General features: G+C 39.8%; 1 protein-coding gene across 2 annotated transcripts; it reads left to right on the top strand.

Moving 5' to 3' along the window:
* Positions 1–6,656: 6,656 nt before the first annotated feature.
* On the top strand, positions 6,657–10,740 carry LOC117906603 (transcription factor bHLH143). 2 transcript variants are annotated; one of them, XM_034819702.1, is made up of 4 exons: positions 6,657–6,791; positions 7,647–8,267; positions 8,483–8,626; positions 8,759–10,740. In XM_034819702.1, exon 4 carries the CDS (start codon positions 8,776–8,778, stop codon positions 9,868–9,870), a length of 1,095 nt encoding a protein of 364 aa, XP_034675593.1. In that variant the 5' UTR covers positions 6,657–6,791; positions 7,647–8,267; positions 8,483–8,626; positions 8,759–8,775; the 3' UTR covers positions 9,871–10,740. The 2 variants fall into 2 exon arrangements, with proteins under 2 accessions (XP_034675593.1, XP_034675594.1); XM_034819703.1 differs by having other exon boundaries at positions 8,727–10,740.
* The last annotated feature ends 635 nt before the right edge of the window (positions 10,741–11,375 follow it).

Raw genomic sequence — 11,375 nt, 5'->3', positions numbered from 1 at the left:
CAACCCCAAACCCAACTCTCACTCTCCCTATCTCTTTCTCTCTCTTTGTGGGTTCACGAGCCGAAGCGTGCGCCATTGCATGCGCCCAATAGATCCCGACGGAGATGCGCAATACACCCTCTTTTCACGCTCATCATTCCCTCCTCTCTCCTTTTTCTCTCTCACCCGCCTGTCATTCAGCCACCTTCCTTCACCCTGCTTTTTATTCATTTTTAATCCACCGGTCTTCACATTTTCAACGCCTTGATTTACTTGAATACCAAATCCAACGGCTTGTCCTTTGATTTCTGGTATTGATGGGGGATCAGAAGGATGTGATTAAAGAAGGGGACAGGGAGCTTAGGAGGAGGGGATAATTACTTCTGGGAAAGTGTCAAAGATAAGACGGCGTGTTAATTAAAGGGTGTGAGTCGCGTGGGAGACTTTTTCTCCTAAAGTCTGCAGTTTGTAACTGTACATGAGATTTGGTGGTCGGGATTCAAAGATTTTCTCCCCATTTTTTTATTTCTGTCATTACTTTTGATTCTTTAATACTTGGTTTAATACATTATAAATTAATCATGGGTTGGAAATTACAGTTTTAGCCCCTTGGAACTTGGTACTCGGACATAATGTTGGTGGGAGGACTTTGCGCACCTGCTTTGTCGTCTAATAAAAGCGTGTGTGTGCGTGAGAAGAAACATATTAGGTGTTGCCTCTCCACAGTGCATCCCCCAATGAATTCTCTGATGGAGACACCCTAGACGGCATTTGTACGTCTAGATGTCTCTTATTTTTAATCTCAATCTTCTTGTTTATATCCACACTTCATACTCATGAAATCACAAAAAGAAGCAGCTTTTTCAGGCAAGCTATAAAAGAGAGAAAAATTACCATAAGAGAAAAAAAAAGGTACTGCAAAACCTTTGAAAGTCTCATAAATCCTGAGCGTATGAAGTCAAAATAATTGGTGTCTCAGCACCTGAGATTCCGGGTCCGTAGCGAATATCTCTCTCAAGAGTGAGAGAGGCGTGGTGCATGCTTTTCCTTGAAGCTCATGAAATAAGTTACTCATTGTCTAGCGGGTTGGATAAAGAATCAGGGGCCTTCGTCGTCGCCTGGTTTGATTCACAGGCCACTGCTGCCATGGACTGGAGAAGATTGATGATTCCTGTCCTTCTTTCCCCATACTTTTTAAATATTCATACCAATCGATTGTATTTCTGATTGTACCGTCCGAACTATGAGTTGTAGAATCGAATCCTTTAGAAAACAAAATTGGGCGACTTCATCTTTAGGATCATTTTTATGATGTTGGACCTTAAGCGAAGGATTTGATCATCTGAACATCAGAATTATGGCTGCGTCAGATGGACTTCGGCGTCCATCCTCCCGCATAATGAGCATATTGAAATTTGGCTGCCAGAGAAATTGAGCATGCTGATTCTAGAAACGATATCAATTCTCCTTTTGGACCTTACCAATGAAATTAAAAAAAAAAAAAAAAACATTGCTAAATTATTTTTATTTTCATTAACAAATTTTCACCCATTAGGTAACAATCCGTCCGCACCACATGTAGAGTCAAAATACAATCATTTCGAAATAAAGAAATAAAATTTATTCTATGGTTTCTTCCTCATTTATGATACCATCATTTACAACATGGAGGGTGTTTGTTTCCACGTGCAAGATTTTTGTAGCTGGAGGAGTAGCATGACTTATTTCAGGTGGTTCAATTCATTGTGTTATTTAATTGCAATACATCACCATTGGCACTACTCCTCGATGTGTCGATGCATCCTCTCTTCAATCACATTCAACTCCAGCAAAGCAAAGATGGGGTGCAAATACTAAATAATAATAAGATACTATTAATTTCATGATTCTTGCGTGGGAACATTCTGTAGTTTTTAAGTCAAATGAATTATTGCAAATAGTAGTAGATTTTCTAACAAACTTGATTGGTTTATGGCTCATAAAGTGCAGCTTAACCCACATCGCACCCCCACTCACCCACCAAATAACGAGGCAACCAGGCAACCAGGCACCCGGGCACCCAGGCACCTTCTCATTATTCTTGCGTGGGAATGGGGCTACTCTCTCTCTCTCACTCTGATTCCTCTTCTAGTTTTTTTTTTTTTTTTTAAGTCAAAAAGACAATTATGGGTGGATCATGTTGACTTTTCAATCAAAGTTCACAAAAGCAACCCACAGCCATCCCTATTTAATTAGAAATCTCACTATTGGTTTGGTAAAACAGTTGAAATTTGGGTAGAACTAATAATGTGACATCCTCTTTTGGCCTTTAAGACTGGAGGGTTTTGTGGAAGGGATGAAGGGAGAAGACGAGTGTGACAACCTTTATTATTGCTTAGAAATGAAAGCACTGCCCCAACCCATTCTCACTCATTCTTTCTATCACCTAATTCTATCATTTTTACGAAGTTGACCCTTTTATACCATGAAAGGGAAATCGTGTGATTCCGCCCATTTATTACTCGAAAATCCACACATGATGCAACTCATTAGCCTTCACTTGCTCTTGTCATCCAATTCCATAATAATAGGCAATGGCCTCTTTTTTCCCCCCTCCAAAAAGTAAATTATTTTGAATAATTAAAGTGATGGTCTGATGGGTGATTTCACCCCCTTCATGACTTGAAAGTTGAAACAAACACACGATCGGACTTATCGAGGTTCGCTTGCTCTTTATTATCAATGTCATAATTTGTATTTTTTAAGAATTTATTTTAAGGAAAGCTCATCATTTTAGATAATTACAGCGAGATCAAACGATGTCACTCATTTTGTTACTTTAAAATGAACACACGCCTCTTCCTCTTTTATTCTCTGCCGCCATGATATTTAGGTTGGTTGTGTGGAAGAAATCAACTGGGTGGCATGGCTTTTTACCGAGGAGTTCAAATTCGCAATGACTTAATCTATAGGGGGGGCCTAAAGGTGCAATGACCTTGAGAAGGATCGTGCCAAATGTGGTAGAGCGATAAAGCTCTCACTAGTCACTAGTCGACATCTAATGAGAGATTGATAATTGAAAGCATTATATTAGTTTGATGTGACGAATACCATACTTTTTATCGTAATGTGTCGAAAACCTCGTTTTATTGATACCAGAATCCTTTTTACACTACATTTCAAAATTTCATTCATGGTGCTAAGAAAAAGAGGAACTTGATGGGAACGTTGGGAAGGTTTCCATTTTCTTCCCATTGAAGGAACATTACTGTGCAGCAACTTCAATGCCCCCGAGTTTCAGCCTCTGTAAATTAACCCGCAGGAGAAGAACCCCAATAAATGCTATCTACTTACGTAGTCTTCACTCTTCATCTCAGTAGTTAGCCTAGTACTCCTCAAATTAAAATTTGGCCATGATAATAATAATAAGCGTGGAGGTCACACGTGTTTGATGATGGAAATTGAGAGCTAAATTAATTAACCACCCTATTCAATGGAGGTGGAGATGGAGATGTTGTTCTGGATCTGGATCTCGAGCCACTAAACGAAGCTCCAAACAGCCCCTTAAAAAAGGAGGTAATAGAGGAGGGTTGACGCTTTGTAATGTGGACTATTTCTTTTGATAAAATATGGAGAGTGTTGATGTAAAATAATAAAGTAGAATGGGAGAAAAGTCTAAGAAAGTGGGTGGTATGGTAGAGATAAAAAAAATGTGTGGGGGTGCCATGGATTCCTTTCTTTTGTTCTACTTTGTACTGGCTTGTGGGCATTTTTTGTTGTTTTTTTTTTTTTTTCCTAAAAGGCGCAACGTATGATCTTTTAGTGCGGCCTGGTGGAGAGGTTATTGTGTTTTAGCTTTCCAAGCGTGGACGTTTTTGTTGGAGAATCCACAACCAAATGGCTCCATGGTTTGATGCCCCACCTCCCCCACCAAACTCACCTACATGCTAATGGCCGCTCCAAAAAGAATTTTCTTTCTTCTTTATTTTTTTTACCTCTTATTCTAATGCCAGTCAATGCCAGCCTGCTATGTGTCACATCTTCATGCATAGGATTGGCCTTATCAAGGCATTATTTGGGCTCTTTTCTATTACATTATTTATGGTTTTTCTGACCTTGCATAAAAATACATTTTTATGGAAAACCATATGTTCTGGTATGGCAAAAACAAATCATCTTCTTCTTTAGTCGTCTTCTAAAGTACTTTCTTTTTATTTTCCATGAAAGCAGTTTGTGAAGGAAACCCATTTCTCCATTTGTTTTCTCCTCTATCATTATATGCAAATACTTACAATGCACTTGCTGACCCAACATGGACATCAGGCCTAATATCATATTTCAGCGTGCATTTCTCACCTTTTTTCAGGAGGAGTTGAGATCATGTGAGAGTTGCAGAAATTATTTTAACATCATACTTATCCAACAGAGAAAAAAAAAATATTCCGAAAAAAGGAAGAAGAGGTGTAACATGCACATCAAGGAACATGATGGGATCCACTTGCAAAATGAATATGCTACTCCAATAGTGAGTATTATGCAATGGTGCTTTACACAGAATCATCCACATTTCCTTCATCGTGGGGAAGCTACTAAGCTTCTCAGCAAGCATGCATCAAACCAAAAAGAACCAAAAAAAAAAAACCACACCCGTGGCTTTCAGTTAAGTGGTCAATCCACAACCACATTGCTCATGTCATTTCTCAATGGGTTTTTTTCTTTTCTTTCTTTTTTGGCCCTCTATCTTTTAATTAAAGGGAGTGTGAATTATTAAAATAATTTGATAATTAAAAGTGAGTATGATGATTAAATAACAGAGTAGACGTGGGGGGAATCCTCCCTTTACATCTCATCCGTATATGGAGGAGTGTTTTAGTGCTACCAAAAGAGAAGACCCAATGGATTGGGAGGAGGAGGGTGGAACTTGATTGGTCCTGCTTATTGTTCCCTCCACTCCAAACAAGAGGGCATGAAAGTATGCATATTATTTATATTGGAATCCATAAATAATTGGGCGCCATGGATCTTCTTTTCCTGCGCGTAAGATCTCCTTCAGGTGTTAAAATCATGGTCGTCTTAATTTTTTTTAATTTTTTGGTGCAGCCAATGTGCCCCGATTCGGCACAATTGGGTCTCTTCTTTTTAGTTTTTTATTTCTTCTCATGCCTCGATTGTCTGGTTTCGTACCAAGATGACTTTGCAGACTCAACATGGGAGACCTTAGAATATCCATTCCCATGTTAGTTTACTGTATCCCCACCGAATAAATCATTATCCCATTTTTCTCCTATGGATACTGAATTCAAATAGGCGAGGACTGAGGAGAGCTGGGCTCTTTGAAGAGTTTTGGGAATTACCCCATACTGTATATGGAAAAGTTTCGTCTTCTTTACCAAAAGATGCCCCAATTCAAGAAGCCCTTTTGTAAAGAATTTATGGTCTTCATTTTTTAACCCAAAACTGTTAAAAATCGTAAGATTTTGGGCAAGGAAGGTCCCATCCCGTATTCCAAACAAGGAGGCAGGGGTAGGATGTGATTTGGGAATTGGGCACATGCAAGCCTCTGCAATTTTGTTTGGGAGGCGTACATAACCAATAGAGGCCACTTTATGACAAATAAAAGGAAAAGGACATTTTTGTGCCCATGAAGATAAAAGGTGGGAATTGGGATGGCGATGATATTTTTTTTTTTCCTTTTTCTTATCACCTCCTTTAAAAAATCAAAAAACGAAAAGGTTAGGAAAATGAATTAGAAAGTGATGGAAACGCATAAAGCGGGAGGGCGTGTGTGAGATGCAAAATAAAGCAGTATGAAACACTCGATATATAACTGGCTAGGGCCATCCATCGATGGCTCTCTTGATGGTTGAGACACATCCATAAATCACATCAATGAAAAGTATTATTGTACTCCGGGGCGGGGCCAGTGGGGATGGGCCCATCTTTTTAACACCCCCATCCCTTCTCTTAAAGCAGGGCGTTCCATGGATTGCCATGAGTATGAGCTCTACGCTGGCAGGTAGAGAGTGTGTATGCATCAAAATATGATGCTCGTTGTGGGGCCCTATCATGTTCATATCATTCTGCCTTTGAACGGTCAAGCTCCAAATTATTGGTGTTCATGTTAAGCATCGGATCCCATCCCCCCCCCCCCTTCATATTTTGTATGAAAACTGCTTTTAGAAATTACGTAATAAAAACATGTTACTTCTAATGTCATATTTTGTGTTTCAAAAAATTGAAACATGACTCGAAGGCACATGGTACATGATTTTAGGTTACTTCTTACTCAACTTGTGTGAATAATATAGGAAATGGGCTTAAGAGGAAAAATATTGGGAATGAGAAAATAGAAAGGAGTGATGATACTGGCAACTGGCAAGAGAGGAGAGGTGAGGTGGGTTAGGACTTAGGAGGAAAGGTGAGTGGAAGGAAAGAGTGGGGTGTGGTTGGAAGGCAACCAAAGGGTTAAGTTGTTAACCAGATATTGGGTTATAGCATAACATCTTACATCCTCCAGGTCATGATACAACAGCCCACGGGGCACGCCCCCACGGAGCTTATCTTCCATGCTTCATCATTGTACACTAATATCTTGCGTGCACTACGCACGTACCAAATGAAGCGTGCGGTGAACCTGCACCCAATCAGGGTTATTTCTGTCAATTACTTTTCTATATAATCTTCTCTGCCCTTTACTCGCCAAGTTTCGACTTTGACTATTGTCCTCTTTCTTCCTGTCTCTCTCTCTCCACCGCCTTTTTCAGTGTTGTGTTCCGTCTGATTGAGTTTTGGCCTTCGAGGATTCAGGCGATTTCCCTTCTTCTTACTCAACTGTAAGTCATAATTTCTCCTAAGTTTTGGCTTTCATGTTTGGTTATACTGCCGGTTGAATTTTAGTTTTTTTTATTTTTTATTTTAAATTTTCCGTTGTTTCTCTTATCTTTCCCGATTTCATGGCTACCAATGTTTTTTTTTTCTTTTTGATTTCCGGATATGAGGGAAAGGGAAGAAAATGCCTTAAATGCACAGGAGAGGGAGTATTTTGGGAATTTTTCTTTTTCTTTTTTCTGTTCTTTCCGAGAACGATAACCAAATGGAGCCGAATACTTTTTTTTTTAAAAAAAAAAATTAATTTTCCTTTCTTTTCTTTTTCCTGTTTTTCTGCTAAATATATTACGAGGAGATTTGCTATCTGTCTGAATTGCCTTTCCAATTTTTTATTTTTATTCTTACGTATTTCCTCTGTGGTGAGCTATGCTTGATCTGCTCTGACTGATTCACGGGGAAAACTTGATTTTTCAGCTGCGTAATTCCACTGAATGCTATTTCCCTTTTGGTTGCTAAGAAAAAGAAAGGAAAATTTTGGATCCTATAATTTTTCATTATTTGGGACGGGAGATAACCAGAAGCGCCGATGAATTGAGCGCCACATAACTCCTTTGGTTGATTTAAAATTATTTTTTATTTGTTTGCTCTTTCCTTCGGTTTTTTCAACAAACTGAGGCCGGATTTCAGTTTTGGTTTACATTGATTTTATTTTACTTTTTCTTTTCCTCTTGGCTTGCACGATTTAGATTCCAAGTTGTCTTTTCTTTCTTCCCGCGATCTATAAACAACCACCAAACGCAGCATCACTTTAAATCAATTTCAATTTTTGGGGCCGATCCTGATGTAAATTGTTGGTGCAGGGATCTTGAATTGGTATTGGCGAAAGGATACTGGCAAATAGTTTGAAGGAAAAGGAAAAAGCAGTATGCGGTGGTGGTTAAGTCTCTCTGTAGATGTTTTTCGGAAAGTTGTGTCTTTGAACCTGTATTGTAGAGTAATTCTGTAATTTCTTTGATCTAGACCCTTGAAAATCCTTTAACTTTGATACTATACCCCCCATATGGGATCCAATCTCTTTGTCGTCCTTCCCTGCTATGTACGCAGGATTAGCTGAACATATTCAAACCCATTTCTTGAAGTTTTCGTTCCAGACCGTTGTCCTTTTTTTCTCCTGAAATTTTCGTTCCAGACCGTTGTCCTTTTTTTCTCCTCTGCACTACTCGGGATCTGCTGTTGATTTTCTTCTGGGATCTGCTGTTGGGTTTTGTTTGTTGATTGATCGATCTGTGTTTTACGGAACTTGTTGTTCGCCGGAAGATAGTGTTGTTGTTTTACTATTGAAGGGTCGGGACGTAGTTATGGTGTGCCAAGCAGCGAGCCAAACAAGATTTCGGGCATTGAAACACGAGAATGGGATTGCTGGGAGCGCCACCATTATTGTTAGAGTTATAGCATGCTTTCAACCTTTACAGGATTGCCAGGTTAGTCGAATATGCTTTACATAATTCCCGGGTCGATTTTGCTCTGTTTTGGATATGGATATGCTTGGCAAGATATTTGCCTGATAAATTTAATTTAGTTTTCATGAATATATGCATGTTTTGTCATTTTAAAAAATTCCTGTTCTTCAGTATGCTGTTTGTGGCTATTGATAAATAATTCTTATATGATGCATATTTTTTGGTGCATTTTTCAGGCTGAGTACTTCCGTCATTTGCTTAAACCCGTTACGTAGATTGATTTCTCCCCTTCGCATTTCAAGTTAAGCTGGAGTTTTTAGTTTTTTTCTTTATTCCTGAAAGAGACAACAAGTGATCAGCAACCTGTAATTGTGCTTCTGGTACGCTTCAGAACATCCAGCCTGTAAAAAAAAACCTTGTTCTCTTCTTTCCTTTTTTTCTTTTTAATTTTCTTAATCTGGCTTATCTGATATATTGTAGATTTTTTGGGGGTGTATGTTTTTAATTCTTAGGTGATCGTCTTGGTTTGATGGAAAAGGACTGTGGATCCTGGCTTCCCCATCAGCATCCTGGCTGGCTGTCACCCAATTTGAATACTTTGAGTGCTCCACTGGGGCTTGAACTGGAGCAGCAAAATATTATTTCTGCATACATGAACCCTTGCCCCAATTTGGTTCCCACAAGTGGGTCTTTGACAGCACACGCATTTTCTGTGCTGCCTCATTCACGCCCCAGCCAACCAAATGAACCTCATGGATGGTTTTACTGTTTACCCCGTTTCCGGCAGGCCTTCACACATGCGTCCAATTCCATTCTGAAAGAGAAACTCCCTGCCGGCCCTTATGGGAACTCTAGGGTGGTCAACGCACCCAATGTTATCTCTGAGTGTGCTCAGAAGAGATTCCTTGTTTTTGATCAGTCAGGTGATCAAACAACATTGGTTTTTAGTTCTGTGATTGGTACTCCTGGCCAGTGCTTGACTTCTTGGAGCCCAAAACCTTCTGGTGCTCATAATTTGAGTGGGGGAGAGGAAGGAACAAAACGAGATCTGATTTTTCACCAGGGACCAATTCTGACTGATGAATCTAATGAAAATGGTGGAACTGATGTGCAGAGTGAGATGCATGAGGATACAGAGGAGCTCAATGCCTTGCTCTATTCGGATGATGAATACAGTTACTCTGAAGATGATGAAGAAACAAGCACTGGTCATTCACCTAGCACAATGACTGTGTATGATAGACAAGAATGGCTTGAGGGGGAAGCAGAAGAAGTCGCTAGTTCGGATGGGTCAAATAAGAGGAGAAAATTATTCAACGGAGATTTTAATGTACCATCTCTTATGGACACTGCAAGTTCTGCAAAACCCGACAATTCCCTCGAGTACGAGGATGATGCTGAATCTAGTTGCGCCGATGGCAACAATCCAGAGCCAGGAGAAATTCAATCTTTTTCAGGCAACAAGAGGTCGAGGAAAGACAGAATACGTGAAACAGTGAACATTCTCCAGAGCTTGATTCCTGGTGGGAAGGGCAAGGATGCAATTGTGGTCCTTGATGAAGCTATCCATTACTTGAAATCATTGAAGTTCAAAGCGAAAGCTTTAGGACTTGATACTCCTTGAGCTACAGTTTGTCTTGCCAGTAGTACTAGTAATATTGTTTGGCATTATTAGTATTAGAAGATGTTCATGGTTGCCCAGAATAAGTTAGGTAAACATGGGTTGGATGTGGATTTTTGCAAGATGATGAGTTTCCAGCATAAGGGCTTAAAATTGGAAATAGTGGAGAAAGAGCCCGAACTGTGCCGAATCTGAATCTTTTCTTCCATGATTGAGCTGGAAATCAGTAGCTTCGGCCTGTGAAATTTCTCACTCTAGTCTCTAGAGGGTGAGGTGTGGTAAAAGGAAGAGCAGTATATTATGTTCCAATAAAAGGGAGATTTTCATCATTAGAGTTATGCCGTGGGGTTTAGAGAAAGTAACACTCGCACCTGAGCGTGGGGTGGTGGTTGTTGTGTGGATGAGAAGACTGGTTATCACAGAGGGACCCGGGAAAAGGAGAGTGCAACTCTGCTTAGGTGGATTTGGGACCCTACTCTTTTACTTTCTCCCCTTTTTGTATCCTTGTCATGTTTTAATCTTCAATGGGGGTCATCTTTTTCTGGTATATGGAATTGCATGATGAAGGAGCCTTACTCTGTTTCATCATTCATCGGGTGTAAGGGCCCCAATACACCATTCCTGCTCTCATTCCTTGTTCCGCGCATGTGAGCGAGAAATTGCCACTCTCATCTCCATACCTAAATTGAGCTTTTTCTTATGTGGTGTGGTTGCTTTGTAACTAATGGACCAAGGAAACGTTGATATGGATGGGCATGCTGCTATAATGGAAATTGTCTTAGTTGTTGGTTTTGTTGGTAAATGATAGACGTTGTAATGGTTTTGGTGGATTGATGATGTTTATTCAATATGGTTGATGCTTGTTGTTGTCTTTATGCCCGTGTACTTACCTCGCATGCCCGCATTTATGAAATTGTGACAGTGATGTATTGTGATTCCCTTGGCCTCTTGAAATAGTGCAAGTTTCAGTCACTGTGGAGATGATGACTTGGTGAGGGGACCACCCTTTGCATTATTTGGGAGACGGTTCACATGTGCTTGAGCCCTGTTATTGTTCCCTTGCCATCACCATTTTAGGCAAACTGCAACCACCGCCCCTACCCTCCGCCCTGATTTTTTCTCCCTCCCTCTGCCCTTTTGCTTAATCACTTTCCCCTTTTTCTTTTAGCCTCGTGACTGCACTACATTTCTCTCCTTAGTCAGAAGACTCAGAACTTCTTCGCACGGACTTTCCTAGATGAATGTAATTTTGAATATACTATGGAGAGAAATTAGTTCGTAATCACAGATTGTTGATAAAAACGACAAAGATGACGGGAAGGGAAATTTTATGATGCAATAGAAAGAAAGAGATATAAAGCTTAGTCGTTTGGTGGTGTCACATTAAGTGGCGATTTAATCATGGCAATTTGGTGATATTATATGATAACTCGTCATGTCACTTCAGGAAATAATTTAATCACATTTTATGGCAGCTTCATCATTCTTTGTGATAACTTGCTTGTAAT

This window comes from Vitis riparia, chromosome 18 (assembly GCF_004353265.1).
Source record: "Vitis riparia cultivar Riparia Gloire de Montpellier isolate 1030 chromosome 18, EGFV_Vit.rip_1.0, whole genome shotgun sequence".
NCBI classification, from domain to species: domain Eukaryota; kingdom Viridiplantae; phylum Streptophyta; class Magnoliopsida; order Vitales; family Vitaceae; genus Vitis; species Vitis riparia.
Note: the sequence above shows the minus strand (reverse complement) of the source record. Positions and strands in the feature narration are given on the sequence as shown.

Coding starts and splice junctions, on each gene's coding strand:
- LOC117906603 (XM_034819702.1), top strand. CDS start 8,776: ATGGAAAAGGACTGTGGATCCTGGCTTCCCCATCAGCATCCTGGCTGG.